Raw genomic sequence first — 20236 nt, forward strand, 5'->3', positions numbered from 1 at the left:
AAATTAAAGCTATGATGTGAAAACACTGAAAACAAAAGGGGGACACCACAAAAGCATAGTGGGGAAATAGGTCAGTGACCTAGAGTAGCACTGCAAAGTTGTTGTCAGTGACGGGATGTTAAAAGCCTGTCAGCCTGGTATTGTTGTTGATGGGGTGTGTTGGTGTAAAGGAGCATGTCTTATTCACTTGATTTGGGAAATCTGCCACTTTGCTAGAAGTCCATTCATAGTGTATATGTTTGGTGAAATATATACAAAGCAATTACTAATTCAATTGTTTTGCTATAGTAGAGATTTAAGAGTTTTAAACAGATGATTAATATCAACCACCAACATATTATTAAATAACTCACATGCTCCCACATTTAGAGATGTTGTGTGCTTGCAAATGAACGTAAAAATTCAAGATGAAGTTGCTTCCAGACTGGATCGAGAAACTTCAGTCAATGCGAAATGAAAGGAATTTACATGTTTACCAAAACAAACATTTGAACAAATGAGAAACGAGACGTAATAACAGTAGGAGTTAATTTGTGAGATTGTTTTGAAAGGTAAATTAATGTGTAATACACTGAATATATTTTTTGTAAATTAGAAAATTAGGTGATTAACAAATATAAAAATGAAGGCAAAACACTAGAAAATATGATATAGGGGGACTTTTGTGTAAAATTACAATTCATTTTTAGTTTTGTCTTTGTCATTTTCAGTAAATCTAATGAGCATTGTAACAAACCATTAATGTAAACAGGGTAGGCAAAAGTAAGTTATTGCTATTCTATTTGAACAGAGTGGATCTTATGTACATGAACCAACATGTGGGTGGGGGGCGGGGTGTTGGGGAGGCTCATGTGACAATGAATGGTCAGTACAGTGCAAGATTACGGTTGGGTTGCATCAGCATGTGTGTGAGGAAGTAGGAAAAGGAGAAAATGCTTGAAATGCAACCTTTTACTGTAAAATAACCACAAACAGTTGTGAGGTAGCGCTCACACATTGCTAGTGTTTTATTGGGCAGTTACATACGTGCATTAGGTCAAACAAAATCTGACCGTTAGTAATGGCAGCAGACAGCACAGCCACACTGGCATGGAAACAAAACTAGCCTCTCTTCCAAGTCCACAAACATCAGCTGATTGATCGGCTTCATCAGTATTAAAAGACATTCAGTAACCATTTTGAGATAGCCAAAAATCAGAGGAATACATGTTGCAATCAGGACTCAAGCTTCATAAAAGCAAGTTACACAAAACAATCCGTTACAGATCAAGAGATACTAAACACACAAACTGAAAAATACTCAAGTTCCCTTTTAAAGGATCTCATGTTACATTTTTAATATTACTTTGTTCAGCCTGCAATTGTAGAAGGTTGTTTTAAAGTGAACACAATGGTTGATTGTAAATGTAACGCTATTATCTCAGTTACCTGGCAACCATATTAAACCTGTATAACCACATGCATTAAACAAAAAGTTAAAGCTCATAAATCATTAATCTTACTCAACTAAAATACATGTCAATATTTAACATAATGATTATGCAGACACAGAATTGTACAATGTCACCATTGCAATTATGTTAACAACGTATAAGAAATCAGGAATGTTTCCCTCTATACGGACAAGTAATGTATGAATTAAGCTTCTAAAAATGTGGGATGCCCTTTTTAAGAAAGCTTTTGGTCTTTAATGGACAAAAGGAATAAAATCGTTCAAGTTTTCAAGTGCAGTGCATCAGTAAAACAAACCAGGGCATCAGCAAACATTGGAATGACAACAGGATTGCTTTTTGCATCAAAGTGTGATCTTAAGTTCAACACAGACAAACTCCTGTCAGAGATACTTTGCTGAAATCAGACATGGACAGGAGCCGATGAATAATGCTGAATGAAAAGAAACGAAGAATAAGTTTGCCTTTGCCTGCACAAATCAAAGAAAGTATTGTGTTTGTTTGCTGCCCTCTTCAGCCTCAACCACAAATAAATACATGATAAAGGACCTAAACATGTTTTTACATGAACTACAAAAAATACAATCAGGGGATGAAATGACACATAAACCTCTCTGGATACGATCCATAAGCCAATACATGTGTTATAACTAAAATTGCTATATTATGAGGTATATAGATTACATAGTTTATGGTAAATTAAGCTCTTTCTTTACAGATACACACTTTACAGTAGTGCAATATTGTAAGCTATACATTTTGTATGCGAGTTGATTATGGCGCCACCACAAAGCTATGCTGCTAATTTAGATGCCATATTCCATCCATCTATAGCTCATTATTACTATTCTTATACGTTTTTGTAATCATTAATTGAACCCTCTATCAATCCACTTCTGTGTGAACAGCGCTACGATTACAGATACAAAAGTTATGTGCAAGACGAAGTCAATCTTAAGACCTTTTACCATCGCATAGAAAAATAGTAACCATCTCGTAAACACAAAAGGACAAAATACAGTTTTTGCTTCAAAGTGCAGACATTAATATAGTAGGGGAAATAACTGTTCGTGATCCCTTAACCTCTATAACACATGAACATGATTTCTGTTCTCCAGGTTCATTTCAGAGCTAGTTGTTCATTAAAGCCTTACTATTCTTTGGAATGGCTAAAAAAAATGTGTAATCGTTCAAAAGCAGCCAACTAATTTATCGTAGCTTAAATACTTAATGGGGCACGACCATCCCTATAGCCATTTAAATTACATAACAGAATCCTAACTGGTGCTTTTTAGATTTGTTGTTTTGTATTCCCTTTGGTTAGAGGAATGCTGGCATACACTCATCAAGAGTAGCTATATATATATATAGTTTAGCTATTATATCCCTTGTTAAATTCAGCCTGCTTACATACATTTTTTGTCCATACTGCTTCAGTTAATATTACCACATGTTGCCGTCCACACATCCAGTGTTAAAAGCGTTACTAAAGCTCTAACTGGAGTATTTGCAGAGAAAAGAAAATGCCTGGATCAACCATAACCACAGCGCTAGTAGTACGTCATAGAACACATCTTTAAAACAATAAATGCATACATTAGCAATTAGCTGAATGTAGTGAAGCAACATAATATAATCCCAATTGTATGCTTCTATACTGACTCAATTCATGGACCTACTGTGAATCTTTCCATTCATTTCGCAGTAATATACCACATTTAAAAACCACATCTGACCAGTTAGGTTGTCTTCCTTTGGTGGAGTGTTACAAATGAGCTGCAGGGCCGCGAGTAATACATCCCATAGTAACAGATTAATACATCCATATAGAGTAAAGCGCAAAACAGTTGTGCACAGTAAACATCTCTGCATGTTAGAGCAACACCGTGGCAAGAGAATGACAAGGAGCTGGAGATAGCTTGCTACCCCACTGCCAGTTAGCGATGAAATGGGACAGGAGGGACTGTTTCGGAGGGATCATTTAGGACGAAGACCTTTGGATGCCACCGGAGAGAGATCCAGGGTCTACAGTCTACAAGGCAAAGAGGGCGTCCTCCGTCCGCTCGGCCTTCTTGTGGGAGCCATCAGCGGCACGAGCAGGGTGAGCTCCCGGGGGAGACGGCAGGGAGTCCGAAGCTATTGCTCGCTCCTCCAGGAACTTGTCGAATTCTGAAAGAAACACATTCATAAAAAAGGGGAATGAACACAATTTCACACATGTAGGAGTTCATTGAATATACGCAATCGTGATTCTATACCTTCACTGGTCACCCCTTCCTCAGCAGCATCCCCTTTCTAGTGAGAAGAGAAAAACACCAGTAGATAATGTGCACATTTTGGTTTTATGAATGGAGTTTTCTTTGTTTTAGGAGACAGTGATAAACCTTTGTGTTCAGTCAGCAACACAGCAGGCTCTCTGGTACACAAGAAGTAACATACAAGTCAGATGCAAGTTCACACAAATCCATACAAAGTCGCTTATGAAGGGTCCGTCAATCATGCATTCTTCCACACTTCCACTCAGGCAACGACAACCAGTAGCCTCCTTAAACCCAACTCCAAAACCTCCACGTGCTCGTTTACAAAGCTCATAGCAGCCTTTTTCACTTGACTATTGTTAGCACTATGTTAGCAGTCAACCTCACGATAAACTGTTATTCAGCATTGGTTAAAGTACATTAGATTACAGTGAATGAAAGGATGCCAAGTGAAAGGAAACTAAAGTCAAATGTAGACAGTGATGTGAGATGAAATGTGCTCTCCAAGAAAAACAAAACCGAGAACAGAAGAGAGAGAAAAAGAAGGGGCAACGTATAAATCAACTTAAAGAAATCTCACCACGTCAGCACAGAGCCACTCCTCTATGTCATCCATGACAGAGGACTGCGGTACTGGGATCTATGGAGCAAAGCCATGGACAAACCAACGGGCAGCACCAAAGCCACACAACAGAAAGACACCCAAAAAAGACAATTGGAACACAAAAAACAAACAAGAATTGGAATCACCAAAGGAAGAATATGATTAAACTCAAAATGAGATAAAAAGAAATAGCTGAAAAGACACACTCAGCCCCTCTCAAGTCTGTGCTCGCATTGTTTTACCATGAGCAACAACCTGCCACTCAGCTGTCTTCACTGAGAACAGGAGTTTCCAGGTTGTGTTTTGCTCTCATTAGTTGCATGATGCTGACATGGCTTAACAGCTGCCGACTGATGTCACACAGCAGTGTTAATTTTTCCACATCATTAGTTAATCAGCGAATCACTTGAACGTGATTAGGAGATTGATTGGATGGGAAAAGCTTAAAGCACAGGGACTATCGAGAGGCAGGGTAATCCCACGGCACACACATATGTGGAGCACACACACACACACGCAAACACACGCTGCATTGCATGAAGTAACTGTGATGATGTGATGAAGCCATGTCAGGGTGTATGGTGTGGGTGTGCACCAAATGATCAGACAGTGAATAAAGACTGCTGGGAAAGTGTGATGCATTGTGTGCTTGAAAAAATAGGACATTTTAAAAGTGGCTTAAGCTAAAGTCCATACATTTGGGAAAGCTACTTGTATGCTTTTTGTTCACACAATACTCAAAAGTCTTCCACATCCTTTCACTGCCTATGCGTTGAAGTCAAAGTCCACATGTGACATCGACCTGATATCAAAGTTGAATAAAAGAAAAAACCGCTTTCCTTTGACCCGGTGAAAGACTACAAAAACACAGTTGGGGTTTCCTCTTGAGACAGAGTTTACGCAATGAAGGAGCGTTTCAGAATAAAAAGCCAAGGCAGTGGGGCAGTGAAAGTCATCCATGAGAAATAATAAATAAAAATACATGCAGGGGGATTAAAAGCTGTAGAAAAGTGTGTGGAAATCACAAAAACGACACTGCTAGAAGTTCAAAGTGTAATCTTTTTTTAGGCAAATATACAGTCATAACAGCTACTCCATTGTTACAGTGTTACAACTAGTGATTCACTTGTTAGTTACTTCATGTGTTTATGGTTAAGATGAGACGTGTGAGGTTCTTGTTAGCTATATCTAGTGTATTATCTAGAATCCAGAGACAGTTAGAAGACAACTGACAAATACCCTCAAAACACAGCAAGACGCATCCCTTTGCCAACTTGTTTGGGATCGTAATGATTCAACTTGCTGTGTAGCGGTAGTATCTGTACTTCCCTGCTGTTTTAGTATGTGAGTGTTAAGGGATGAATCTAGGTGATGACAGTTCCTGGTGACCCATCAGGCTCATTAACCAAACCATAGAGGGGCGGCATTAAAAGTAGGAAGCATCAATTATGGGTGTAGTGTTTAATGTCCAAAATCGTGCAAAATGTCGCAATAGAAAAAGCCTGTTGATTGATTTAGAAAGATTGCCTGCAATAGCCATATTCAACTAATAAAACAGATGTGAAATAAGTAGCTCCCTAATGCAAACAGTGAATCATAATCAGCACTAAAGGACAAATCTCTTAAAGGGATAGTTCAGATTGTTTGACATGGGGTTTTACATTCAGTATAGACGACATCATCACGCGTCCAGTTTGGAGAATCAGACAGGGAAGTTAAGCAACGTACTTCTGTATAGGGAGACGGCAGGAAAAAACACTTTAGCCACTTGAATATGGTCTGTTTTTAAGTGTCTGCTACATTTTGAATATTTCCTGCGAGGTCAAATTGTTGTTTTTATTAAAAAGGAGTCTGGTGGATTTGAACAGAGCATTGAGTATGGCTTTAGTTCCTAGTCACAAATAGATGTCTCGTGGCACGGTAAAGCTGAACAAATATCCTTCAAAGTGAACACGTAAACTGATATTGATTATTTTTTAGGTGGCCATAATATGTTTTCTGCTGCCACCGTCCACAGTAGTTCTGTCTATTTCTCCAAACAGGTGGTGATTATTAATCGTCATATTGTTTTTCATTTTTTACTTATTGTGTAATTCTTTTCTCACTTTATCTGCTGTTGTAATCGTGTAAATGTCAAGGGACAAATAAAGGATTTCTTATTCTGATTCATATATTGCCCTACCATATAAAAACTTGTCATAGAGATTCTTAGGAGGATATTCTTTCTGGTATGGCTTGTATGAGCATTCCAGGACAGAGCAGTGAGATGAGGCTAGAAATAAGAGCAGCTCATGCGGGTTATGGAGCAGGGGTGATGGATGACACGAGGGGGGGGGGAAGGAGGACACACTGAGGATGGAGTCCTCACCATTCCTTGGGTAATAAGCCAGCTGTCTATGGGCAGCTCCTGATCTGCTGGGTTATCATCCCCTTCTACCCTCAGCTGAATCAACAACAGAACAACACCTTACACAAGAGAAGAAAGGTAGCAAGCCCCACCACAGCAGAGCTCACAGTGCAGAGAGAGACAGAGGAGAGGTCAAATGTGCAAGAGACAGCTTTCATTTCAAAGTGGCAGAGAAGGAGAGGAGAACGTAAAAAAAAGACGAGGAAAGGATCATTCCATAAAGATGAAAATGAGGAAAATAAAAAAGGGGAAACAAGACTTTGAACTCCCTCAAGAAAAAGCTCAATGTAAAGTAACTAAAGTAACTAAAAGAGGAATGCGCAATCCCCACTGTGTGTGTGTGCTTGTTTGTGTCTGTGTGAGTGTATTGCAGTTCATATTTCAGAGCCGTCTGTTTACATGGCGATAACAATACAAATATATTGCAGTGTGTGCTCGGACAGGAAGAAAGACTACAGAAATCAAAAGTATGGTGTATTCAGTCACGAGATAATTAACGCTGGAAGTCATATTTAAATAATATTTTCAGTCGCTCACTTATATTTACATATAGGATCACTGCACACAGGACGAATGTCACTGCAGAACACACAGTATCACAGACCATCACATGCAGGGAGTGACCGAGGGCCGAGGACAGAGTGGATCGGGAAAGGCTCACCGTCAGCCATGTAAACAACACCCACACTTCAAATATGGGTGAAAGCTGTAATAAACTACATGCATCAGCGTACTCACCCCCCCTGCATTCTGCTGTCTCACATCCAGAGCTGAGGCAAGGCCGCCCAGAGCCTGAGGGTCCTCGTACTTTACACTGTGTGCCAAAACATAAAAAACATAGTTAAGATAGGTAGGTAGTAAAAAAGAAAATACTTATAATATGTGTTGCCATATTGCCCTTATTAGGACGTACAGTGCAGAAAGACGGAGGGGAGAGATTTGGTCAGCAGGGATAACACCTTAGCCCCCAATAACCCCAAAACAACCTTAAGTAACTCAAACTAAATCCAGGACTGGAGAAAAGGGGAAGAACGACCCAGTTTGAGGAGAAAAAGTAGTCTAAATTGACAATAAGCCAATGGTTGAGACAAGCCCACTTTTTGGCATTCTTATCAACTGGGAAACTTGTCTCTCTTGCCCCTTAATTTAGAGCTTCAATTTGCTCCACCTGTGTGTTCAATTTGAAGCAAGAAATAACACGTTTTTATAGAGATAAACACCCCTACCCTGGAGGTTTTTGAAACTAATTTGGCAAATTCAATAAGTCAATGTAGTCAGAGCAGGTTAAGAGACAGTGGGCAGATAAGATGTTTAAACTTCAGCACATTGAACATCAGAGACCAAAAAAGTACCCATGGGTGGATTTTGTTTTAAATGTTAAAAGGTGGTTATGAATATCCCTTTAATTGAAAATAAATAAAACCCTGAATAATAACATGAGAGGATCTAAGCTGCCCCAGAAACGAAATAAAATAGAGGCCTACTTTTTGCGCTGATCAGCCAGAGAGCTGGTCCTGGTCTGGGCGAACATGTCGAAGTCATCCTTGTTGTGGCCCGGTAGAGAAGAGGGGGGCCGGCTCCCGCTGTCTGAAGACACATCTGGAGAGGGACAGTGAGAGAGGAGAGCAGAGGGGGGGAAGAAGGAGAACGCAGAGTTAGAGGGTTTTGAAATAAGATTCAGGAGCAATATATCCAAGCTTTAACCAGAGTACTATAGCATGCAGACACTTTCTAGGGAAGAGCGTGAGTTATGTGGCCGGGCTCATTTCCCATTAGCAGCCAGATTATTAGCCTTTTTTACACTCGGCTGCTTTTCCGATGCCAAGTCTGCAGAGACTAGGGAGGAGCAATGTTACAACTGTGGTGAGAGAGTGTGTAAGCGTATGATAGTTGGACAGAAAAATGGTGGTTGTGTATGTTTATGCCTCCAAATTTCAACATCAGTGGCAAAAAAAAAAATGTATGCTGTAACACATTCTCTTTTTTTCAACACAGGAAAACAAACACCGATACTAACCGATACTCGCTACTGCAGATGTTAGCGAGGCTGTAGGTGGGTTACGGGCGGGGGAGGCAGTGGCCCCTGCGATGCGGTGTGTTGGGCTGGAGCTGATGATCCTGGGTGTGATCACAGCCGGGGACCCCGGGCCCAGGTCGATCAGGTTGTCCTCCGTGGCTTCATTCAACATCTGAAACAGGGCGTGGAAGGGAGACGAGAGATGGCCGTCAATAATTATGAATGGATATAAACAATGTCAATATACAGATTAAACATATTATTGTATGTATTTATATATAGTTTTTTGAGGAAATTAGATTACATTGGGATTACCCTTTGTAGACAGAGACTACTGACATCCTACAGGATTGACTATTTACACAAATTGAGACAACACTGAGAGTCAGTGGGTGTGGATTGAGGGCTATGCACTGATACAATACTGAGGGTTGAATACACAGGGCGAAAAGGGAAGGACATATAGACTCTGGTTTCACACGGAGCTACTGTTTGCTCTATGCCAGTGTTTCTCAAAAAAGGGTATTTTTTTCTTAAATAAATAAATATACTTAATTAGTTAAATAAAAATGTTTATATAAGTTTGATAAACCACATTTTACACTCAATATTCCTATTCTTTATGCAACCTGGAATCCAGTTTTGATATTGAATGGCAGACAGAAAATTGATTCACTGTCGAAAGCAAAACAGAGAAAAAGATACGTTTATATTTCTCACAAAATTGTAAATGATCAAAAAGAAAGAGTTCAATGCGACTCAAATTCCAAGTGATATGGCATTAAATCCAGAAAATGTTTTCCATTGAAAAAATGGTTACATTATTGAAGAAAGTTTGAGAAACACTGGTCTAAACATTAGCTCCATGCAGTCCAGCAGACGTGTTAACATTCATTCCAGCACACTGGCTGGGATTGAACCTGGTGCTGGCATCGTACTTGCCTCCATCAGCTGACCACACCACAAACAGACAGAGAGATCAGCAGCAGGCAAACACAAGCACTATGTGGGAGGAGGCGAGAGACGCCCCGACCCTCTGGTGAATCACTGATCCTGGAGAATACACGCTCTAAACAGCAGATTGACACTTCTTTTGCTCGGCTCTTCCAGGTTTGATAAAGCACAAAAAGCGATGCACTAGGATTACATATTAATACTGCACTAAAGTGTTGTGTAAGCTTTTATAAAAGTAATAATAAATCCAAATACTCAAATGGTAAAACAAGCACAACAAATGGCTATGTGAAGCAAATCAGTTTGAGCCATCCCTCAAAGCATCTTTAGAAAAACGACCACAGGTGATGCAAATGCAGATTAATTAAAAGAGACGGGAATTGTTCTGAAAACATGCAACAAGCAAACACAAAACAGTGATCCATGAGGGAATCTGGGGTAAATCCTTTCTTCTCTTTGATGGTACTCACCCCGTTGTTCTGTGCCGCTCTGCCCAACCTGTACCTCTCGTACCTGTGAGCAACACACCCATCTTTCAATGTTTTACCACGAGCTCTGTGAAGTTCAACCGCTCAAACATCTTTTATCTTCACCTCATGACAGACACATTTTAACAGTTTGAAGATAATGTTTTTAAAAATGAATGTTTTGCGACTTTGAAGTGTTTGAGCTTGAAAAATGTCTTTTCTCAGAATGTTTAGTTTTCACTGGTAAGCTTTGGGATAATCACAGCTGGAGACACCTCTTTAAAACCATCGATAGAGGACCAACGAGCATCCATTATTCATCAATTAAACATATTGGACCAAGGTGTTACACATTGCAAAAAACATCTGTTGGAGAGGTTACAATGACACTGAAAACAGAGATAATATAAACATAGTTCTGGTCCCGACACCCTAACAAATCCAAGCATGACATGTCAGCCCTTGTTCTGAGAGAGTGTTTGATTGATTGATCGTACCGCTCATATCGGAGGAAAATGTTGTTCAGGTCGTCGTTGACATGCAGCAGCTCCTCAGTCACTTCTTCGTTAGAGACGCGTGAAATCAGCTCGACGACTCTCTGCTGCATCGCCCTGCAGGTTCGGTTCAGCTCCTACACAGATTGAAACATCAATAGAAAAGATGTATTGATAAATCAATGAATAAAAAGAAAATCAAAATAGGACGGAGAACCATAACAAGTCTGATTTTGTCAGACACATAAGCCTGAACAACATTGTTAAAACCTGCTCTAAGGTTATCGGAGTGAAACAGAGAGACTTAAACTCCTTTTGTAACCAGCAGATTCTGCGGAAAGCAGAGAGCATTCTGGCCTCTCCAGGTCATGTTCTTGCAGATGAATTTCATCTGTTGCCATCAGGGCGTAGATATGCTCTACCTGCTCTAAAGACACATTTGATTATTTATTTACTTATTTATTGTCTATTTATAGTGTCAATTGGAATGATCCACATCCAGGCTCCCGGGTGTGTGCTTTCTTTTCTTTGTGTACATGACATAAACTGCTCATAACCAATTGCCCCTTGCGGGATTAATGAAGTTGTTGATTGATTGATATGACATTATACAGCAGTCTTAATCCGTGAAGGTTAACTGAAAAATAGATCTAATTTTGTCTGTTTTTTTACAAAGCAGCTATTATTGAGCAAGTCAGACAAAATGTTCTCTACTGTGTAAAGAGTGTGCGATTGTATTAGTAAGGAACACTTAAAGGTAGGGTTGGTAAGAATGGCGAAACCAGCTCGAGTGCGATAGAATTTGAAAATACACAGCCGAAAAAAATCTGCCACTTCCTTACAGAGCCCCTCCTCCAACACACACGAACGCGCACATGACCAATGAGGGCACGAGATAAGTTTGTGCACAGATGGAAGGCTGACAGGCCATCCAGTTACTTTAGCTGGGCCGGCTAAAATGATTGGCCGTGCTTTTTACAGTGCTACGGCTTCCACAGATGACGGTTTTTTATGGATTTATTGTCAAAGCATTTAATATATTCATTGCTATCGGGATGTTAAGAGCATTCCATGGAATATAACAAAAAGTGTTTCTGAAGTTAATTACCTACCCCACCTTTAACAATACAATACAGGTCCTTGCAGCTGACTCAAATACCTGAGTGGATTTGGCTTTAGGAGATTAAATTCTGCATGAGTTGCATTACCACTGGTTAATTGCCAATTCCAGGAATTTGACAACAGCTCAATATAAATAAAGTGTGTGTGACTTGAGCAATTCCTCTGAAAATTAGACACACTACTCCCCCTGCTGGCTTCAAACAATTACAACACTTTACAGCTGGAGTGCCATGTCGGAAAGCTTTTTACTTTTAACATCTTTAGGAGTGTGCGGGAACTCATAATCAAATATTTGCATGAGCCTATATTACTTTAGATTTAGAGTAGGTATGCTAGTATGATGTCTCAACAGACCCTTTCATATAAAGAAAATAAACGGTCTTCTGATTCAGATTCGCTTTCATGCTCTTAATAGCTTTGAAACCACATCCTCTTGAAATCCACATTAAACATTAAAACACATAAAGTCAGATTTATTCCGCATTTTAGTCTCGTCAGGCACATCATTGGTCAAAATAAACCCTCTTAATATATTCATTTGCCTCTAACCTGAAGCAGTTCTAGGTCTGAGGCGTCTTCCTGCCCAGGCACCATCTCAGTGAGCATCTCCGACATGACTTTGGTGTTTCCTCTCACTACGTCCAGCTCACTGCGCAGCCGGGCGATCTGAGAGCACAGAAGGTCAAAGGTCATTCATATTTCCAGGGGTTATTCAGGATCAGCAGGGCTGCATATGTTCTCAAAGCTGTCAAAGGAGTGTTATCCAGATAAAGTCTTGTAGTCTGCTTTAATCTTTGTCCTTCTCAATTCAATAACGCTCCTTTAAATTACACACTTTGAAAAGGGCTATTTATATAAATCAGTGGCGAGCCGTGACTTTTATACCTAGGCCCTCTGACCCCCCCCTTCACCTCGAAAAAAAAGAAGAGTTATTACGTCACAGCGTATACTTCAGCGGCTGAACAAAACGTGCATTTATCTAACAGATTCGTTCCACATACCTTATTTCCAGCTATTTTCTTGTCATAAAGTCCGCGAAAATAAAGCCAACCCATTTAGAGGGAAGATATGATTGGTCAATTGTACTGTCATTTGACATTACTCTCTCGTTGAGATACTATAGCGGGCCCTCTGTGAATGTAGAGAGGGACCAACAAGCTCTCCCGTCTTCACAGTAACTCGCAGAGACGGCATTTAACCCTTCGCATTCCAACAGAGACTGAACAGGCAGATTCGAAGGATTTATTTCTTTGGAAATGTTATTTTAAATACAATTAAATCAAGTTATTTTGGTAAAACTAATGAAAAATTTAACAAAAAAAGTATATTAAAAAAAATATTTAAAAAGAAATGTTTTTTTTTTAATGTTTTCAAATATTCTTTTTTAGAATATCTTAGGCCCTCACAGAGTGAGGCTCGCCATTGATATAAATCACATTTCACAATACGAGCAACAAGTGCGGCAAAAAGACATACATTTTCATTTCTCGAAGCTCCTCACCTGGTCAGGGGTTGCTGTGATTGGGCCCGGCACGTGGGAGGTGTGTGTGGGGGGGGCAGGAGACGGGATGGGGGAAGGGGTCACAGCGGCAGGAGAGACCGGGGTGAGGTACTTGATCATGGCTGGGTCCACCTCTGGGGTTCCCTGGAGGAAGAAGAAAAATACCCCATAAGATATTGCTTTGTGAATATACAGATGTGTTTGTGCTGTGTGTGTTTCTTTCTCACTCTCTGCGGTGTGTGGATGGGAGACAACGCATCCAGGTCCGCCATCGGGAACTCAATGCCTTTCCTCTTCAGCTCTTCGTAAATGTGGACCACACCAGTGAGATCAGGGCTGCTCCTGAAGGCATCAGCCCAGGACTGACACAAACACAAGGTCAGCATAAACAACCAAAAAAATTAAAATAGAGTCCTTTTACTTTGTTCTCGTCATCGATAGTGGTCATTTGCATTAAAATACGCTATTTAAATAGTAAGGGAAACAAATGTTTTGTATAGATATTTGCTTTTATGAAAAAAAAACTCTTTAGTAATTAAATGCTGTATTATAAGCAGCTTAGTGTAGGAAGCTAAACAGGTCATTTAAAAAAATATATATATTACAGCCGAATTAATTTAATTATTTTAACAACATTACATTTAAACCTCTTTGATTGAAGATGAGAAATTATTGTATATGTATGTATAAATGTAAATGTGAGTAGGAATAACTTGCATAATGATTTAAAGGACAATCATTGATCAAGTAAGGGGTGGGAATTAATAAGCATTTGCTTCCTCCTACTCCCTTTCGGACACATATGATTTATTATTATTATGAAGACTTTTTTTGTTGAATATATAAATATTATCATGAATGTGGATAAATACTGTATTTTAACAATACGGTATTCTGTTTTTCACATTTTTTATTTGTTTTAATCTGTTCGAAATAAAGATTGAAATGAAACCCATCATAATACCTTTTGCCTAACCTCCGTAAAAAAGAATAATTCATGTTTAAGAAAGAAACACTCTGATGTGGACAATAGAACAGAAAACGGTGTCTAAAGTGGAGTGTCCTTCATAAATCCCTATAAATAATCAGAGGACAGAGCAGCGAGGCGGAGAACACCACCTGCCGGCTGAGGTGGCCTCTAGTAACAAGACAGGAGGCTGCAGTCTGCAACATCTGGAAAGTGGAACATGCGGCAGCCACTTGGCCTCAACCACTAATCTACCATCACACCATAATAACATGATTTCAAAATGTTCTGCATCACCACATTTGTGAATGGAGCCATAGGGAGAAGTCAGTATAACCAGAAACCTGTGTGCAATTGTTTTGTACCTTTGTATAAGAAAATACCAAGATAAAAGTGGTAATAATGATGAATTGGCAGTAACCAAGAAAGCCTTAATACCTGTATGAGCGCCAGCACTTTGTCTTGTACGATGGTTGGAGGATTGTTTTTGGGGGATATGACTTTGACCAACACACCCTCGATGAAATCTCTGGTGGCCACCTGCACATGAAACCTGTGACCACAGTTCTTCACACAGGTCTCCAAAGCCTGCAAAGAGGGAGACGATTAAACACAGACAGAAGCCGGGCAAAGGAAACGGAAAACGGGAACATTTGTGAGAGGCTGATGAAAACAGAAAGACTTCTAAGTCACGTTGCTTTTACCGCACAGAGAGAATTTGAACTAGATGAACTATCAAAGATGTGAACACGGTTTAAAAAGGCATGGCTGCTATAAACCAAATAAAAGATGTGCAATATAAACATAACTTCGGCCGAGGAGGAGAAACAGTCAAATCAAATGACCAAGAAAAAACACAATCTGTGGAAAGATCAAGTTTTAAGCAGGGGACAATCCTTTTATGTGGCCTACACAGTGAAAAGCAACTTTGGTCACGGCTTCCTCAGAATAAAAACCACAGGAAATGTTGCAAGGTTCAAAGCCATTCCATTTCTAAAGCAGTTGCGTTTGATGCCAGTTTTACAATGAACACAATGTCAAAGTAAAAGGTTCTCACCGTCAGCGCCAGCATCACTTCTCTGTAGTTCTTGTTGCCACCAAGTCTCTTCTTTAATGCCCGCATGGCATCTTTTGGCCTGGAGGGAAACAGCAGAGAAGACACAGCTGGATGAAGCACCCCAGCTGAGAGTAGGCATAACATCTTTGGCTTTGTTGGAATCAATTATTTTCTGTGCCACAATAACAGATGCCAGTCAGTCTGTCAACGTATCTGTTTGACTGAGATAGAGAAGTGCTGTCACGCCATCTGTGTCCCTCTTTTCTTTCTGATTGACTATCTATTCTCTCCCAAGGCCAGATCAAAGCTGTCAAAACATGAAGACTTCAGGTTGGCTCTCTGCCTCAAACTGCAGTCAAGCTTTTATGGACTCTTTTATGAGCTACATGTGGCTCTTCGTTGAGCGTTGGAGCTGAAAAAGATCGAAATGGGTGGAGAAAGTGCACAAAATCTGATATGTAGCTCCCTTAAACAGCACTGTAAATGTGAATCTGACTCAGTACAGTCGCCTTGTGTTGGTTCTTTTCGGCTTTGGATGCAGCATCTGTTTTGTTATATTTTGTTTCGGCACCCGGTCGCACGTGTTAAGACAACATTGTGCTCACCAAGTAAGGAATTTTCAGTTGCGGAATTTCCCAAACATCGAGGCTAAATCTGCGAACCAGACAATGTCTAACTCGCAGAAACATCTTGGAGACAAGGCGTTCTGTGTTCTGTGAATCAAACTCTGTGTGGATGTGTGTGTGTGTGTGTGTGTGTGTGTGTGTGTGTGTGTGTGTGTGTGTGTGGACGTACGACAATGAGTTGAGTGTAGGCATGAAGAATGTGAGAAGCAGGGACAAAAAGACAAAAGGGAAAGGGCTGAGGGAATAATGAAAAAGATGGATTTTTACAATTATTAGAGACGAGAAAACTTGGATATGGTATTTAGTCTACTGATTAAAATGCTTAACTGTAGCTGAAATAAAAGCATTATCTCTAGGGAACACAACCAGAAGTTCATTAAATGGTGAGGTGGAAGAAAGTGAATAAATAGGCAAACAACTATGTGTTTTATTAACATTTAAGATGACAATAATAGGCTGCAATGCAAAACCTGATATTGTCTGATTTAAAATGAGTGATGCAGATTTATGAATGAAAACTGACATCATATCCTAAAAAAGGTACTAAAAATACACATGTTACTACATTTAGTCTTGACTGTATTCACCATCATAAGGCAGGAGACTGACAGCCGAATTTCATTCATTTCTTATTTCAGTCAGTGACACGTACAGAAAACAAAAGACTTTCTGTGGGACGGTGCCGGCTGGTGAAGCACAGCAGTCACTGTATTAATTGTTATTCATTGAGCCAGTGTGACAAACTGACCAATTCAGGAAGCAGACGTTTTCGTCCTACATAACGTTGATAAAGCATATTATAACCCAACAATGATCAAATCTAGACAGCGCGACAGCTCACCCCTCGTCCGTCTCGTTTATGATGTCACAGATCTCCATGTTGACGGTCCAGTCCTCGTTCTGGAGGCCTCCATCTGTGGCCCTCTCTGCAGGAAACACAAAAGAAAAATATTTAAACAATTATTTATTTAAAAAATAAACGGTGCTCATTCATTTTTGTCTGTGCCTCTACATTTGTGTTTGAGTACCAGTGCCCCTTATATTAAATGAGGAGCCCTGACTTTACTTCATTATAGTCTTCGCTATGCTGTAGTTCACATAAGAAGAAGTCATTTGCATGTGAGACAGGAAGCTGGGGGCTTTTTAAAAAGAACAACATCGTTTACAAACCAAAATAATGCAAGTTTAAATGTAGACGATACAATTCAGTGGAGAGAAGCAACTGTCAGTAGATTGTTTTAGTTTTGTCTTTGTAATACGAAATTACGAAAACAACATAATCGAAATAAAACGATTTTTTTTTTTTTTTTTTTTCCCAGTTGAATTATACTTAAAGTTCAGGGTAATCAACTGTTAAAAACATACTGTTCACATTTTTTTTCTCCAATAAATGGATGTTTGCAAAGTCAATGAATAATCGCATTTAATAATCGCAATTACAATTATTGATCCAAATAATCGAGATTATGATTTTTGCCATAATCGAGCAGCCCTACCTCAAACTGCATGGTAAATTAACTAAACGAACCTAGACTATTTCAGAGGAAAGAGAAGCTGGTGTTGGGTCTGATACAGCTATATGTACTCAGTCTTACGTGGTATAAACGCTGAAAAACAGAAGCCCCTGAGCCCTGTTGCTTTCAAACACCACCCTACCATTTAAAAGCATTGTGTCTACAGCCAGGAGATAATGTGCTCCAGACTGTGAGAAGCTACAGTGATGAACGAGCACGGCATTCATCGCTGCGTTCCTTGCTCCGTCTCTTCCTTCCTCTCTCGTCGCCCAAATCCATCCATCATGTCAGTGAAAGCTGAGATCTTTCAGGATCGCAGTCATCTGGGGTGAATTTCACAGCGGAACAGGAAAAAAGCTTTTCTACCGAAGTGAGCTGTGACCAAGTTCCTGTGACTGACAGTCAATAGATTCTCATTAGACGATTCTTGAGTTTGGACAGGAGGAGCCCCTCTCCCTGAAGCCCAGGGGCCCGAGCCGGCTGTCATGCCCGGGCCAGCAGCCTCTCACTGGGCCAGGCTGCCTTACTTTTGGGAGGCTCAACATTGGACAAGTCTGACAGCCATGACTTATTCATGCCCTATCTCCCCTCTCTAATCAACTCGTCACACACTGAGCCAGCACTGACGGACAGGCATCCTTTTCTGAGAGGATACATCTTTACTCTCACCTACAAATCTGAAGACATAGAGACAATACAGTTCAGGATGAGCAGCATATACATGTGTGTTTCTGTGTTAGACTGAACATAATGTATAAGATTGGAGTCATTAACAAGCTTCTGCCATTAGGACATCCTGTATAATCTTCTCAGGTGGTCAAGACAGGGCAGAACAGGAGGTGCAGAGGAGAGTAAAAATATCTGATCTCTTCATGTGTCAGAGCCTTGCTAATTAAGTGAATGCCCGCTCAGAGCATTCATTCACGGGGTTGTGTCAGTCGCCCCAGTGCGGGGAATGGACACACCAGTGAAGCCAGTCGATCACATGGCTTTAGCAGTGGCTGGCTGTGCCATCCGCTGCCAACAAAGCCATGAATCTCTGCCCCTCTCTGCAGGTTTCTGTCCTTTAAAGACTCTAGAGAAGCTTAAGATAGCCAACATAGCTTCAGATTCTGTTTATGTACCAAGCTCTTTGGCATACAAAATATTATTCAGATTTTCTAAATGGTCAAATAGTGGAAGAACTTCTTAAATTCAGAATTTTAAATCTTGCATGATATTCTGAAAGGAAAACAGTCACATGCCAACTAAGGTTTTGAAAATAGGGGCGGTTCACTTAAATGTACTTTTATCCATCCATTCATGACTAGAGCAGTCTGTGAATGAATTACTGCATTACAAATACCACTCATTGAGAATGTGCTAGTGTCATCTGATTATAAGGTTTATCTTTAGGAAATAGATGTACAGCAGTGGAGAACAATCAGGGTAAATTACTTCTGCAGCATGAGAACGAGAAAAAAAAACCTAACCCCTCCATCTTCTCAGTCACTTACACTAAGTTCCTTCCAATGCCTCCCTCAGCATCTGTTCTATTGATTTTCTCTAATTGTTTCAGGTAAGCTGATCCTGTGTCAGCTGTGGTTTACAGTACCAGCCGAACAGACAGCAGGCGGTACAGCTCCAGCAGCAGCTCGACCGGAGAGATGAGACTGGAGATACAGCCGTCTCTGTGAGATGGGGACATTTAAGATGTGCTGCTACAGCCCACGGCATGACCTATAAGGACCTCTGTCGAGTGAAATGCCTGAGAGGAGGGTCACAGTTGGTAGCTGAGGGCCGTCTTGGATGACATGGCACAAAGCAGCTGACCGGTGAGTGGTGGGCAACAGTTCAAAGGCCCATCTAACTCCTAAAACCTTCCTTCCTCCAAACTGCTTCTATTCAGTGCACAAAGAAGCTACTTTCGGTCGCTAGGAACTGAAAATGTCTTATAGAAACATGAGAAGCATGTGTGCTTTTCTGTCTCTCATTATAAAACCTTGGTGACAACTTTTCTGGGTCAGAGATTATTTATCGGAGTTTTGCAAACAACAAGCAAGATGCAAAGATAAATGCAACCACACCAAAGGGATGTGGTAGGCCACAAGTCTCTCTCATCATCTGCAGGACGAACAAGCACTTCAGCGCAACACTTCGAGGTTTAAAACTAAAAACCAACCAGGCTGACCACAGGAATCAAAGCTTAAAAGGATTTAAAGACATATTGAGCTTCCACTTGGCTAAGGCTCTGCAAGCCCCTTTGAGACATGACACTGCCCATGCCATTTACTTGTATTTTCCTTGAGAATTGCACTGTATTGTCTAAACATATCCAGTTGTATACACTTATAACAGAGGACTAAGTTAGGTGGGCTAACATTAGCAGCAAGTAGCTGACGTTTGCTGCTGCGTTAGCTCGCTATTTTCCTAACGTAATTCCTCGTAGTAAAACAGCCACATGTTTGTCCACGCTCACACAATGTATGCAGCAGAAACATCTACAATGCATAACTTCAAGGATAACGTACCTATACATTGGCCCACGGGAGTGCCGTACGGATTTCCAAGTAAGAACTCCATTTTGACAACAAACAATCCGTTTGGGATTGACAAGAGGCTGAGGCCCCGAGGCGGTACTAAGTCCCGCCCACAGAGGAATGCTATTGGTAAAAAAAAACTGAAAGCTCAAGGCGTATGGCTGGAATCAACGTCACTTATATTTAGCAACGAAAGCTATGTTCCACAAACAGTTGTATAAATGTTAACCACCATATAAACATGTATTTTACTTAAAAGCGCCGTATTAGTCTCTATA

At 40.3% G+C, this 20236-nt stretch overlaps 1 protein-coding gene across 3 annotated transcripts; it reads right to left on the reverse strand.

Moving 5' to 3' along the window:
• Positions 1 to 975: 975 nt before the first annotated feature.
• Positions 976 to 20091, reverse strand: LOC117548396 (TOM1-like protein 2). 3 transcript variants are annotated; one of them, XM_034219659.1, is made up of 16 exons: positions 19950 to 20091; positions 16767 to 16851; positions 15300 to 15378; positions 14681 to 14830; positions 13503 to 13637; positions 13276 to 13419; positions 12324 to 12440; positions 10656 to 10789; positions 10162 to 10204; positions 8738 to 8909; positions 8205 to 8319; positions 7459 to 7534; positions 6682 to 6756; positions 4290 to 4349; positions 3710 to 3746; positions 976 to 3620 (listed from the first exon to the last, which is right to left on the reverse strand). In XM_034219659.1, exons 1-16 carry the CDS (start codon positions 19999 to 20001, stop codon positions 3484 to 3486), a joined length of 1611 nt encoding a protein of 536 aa, XP_034075550.1. In that variant the 5' UTR covers positions 20002 to 20091; the 3' UTR covers positions 976 to 3483. The 3 variants fall into 3 exon arrangements, with proteins under 3 accessions (XP_034075550.1, XP_034075551.1, XP_034075552.1); XM_034219660.1 differs by lacking the exon at positions 6682 to 6756; XM_034219661.1 differs by lacking the exons at positions 4290 to 4349; positions 6682 to 6756.
• Between the last annotated feature and the right edge of the window lie 145 nt (positions 20092 to 20236).

The sequence above is a fragment of the Gymnodraco acuticeps genome, unplaced genomic scaffold (genome assembly GCF_902827175.1).
Source record: "Gymnodraco acuticeps unplaced genomic scaffold, fGymAcu1.1, whole genome shotgun sequence".
Taxonomy (NCBI): domain Eukaryota; kingdom Metazoa; phylum Chordata; class Actinopteri; order Perciformes; family Bathydraconidae; genus Gymnodraco; species Gymnodraco acuticeps.

Bases quoted from the DNA above. Each gene is read 5' to 3' on its own strand.
- LOC117548396 (XM_034219659.1), bottom strand. From the start codon at position 20,001: ATGGAGTTCTTACTTGGAAATCCGTACGGCACTCCCGTGGGCCAATGT. The intron at 14,831-15,299 runs GTGAGAACCTTT...CCCTCTTTGCAG, and splicing joins AAGTGATGCTGGCGCTGACG to GCTTTGGAGACCTGTGTGAA. The intron at 13,420-13,502 runs GTGAGAAAGAAA...TTCTTCCTCCAG, and splicing joins CCATCCACACACCGCAGAGA to GGAACCCCAGAGGTGGACCC.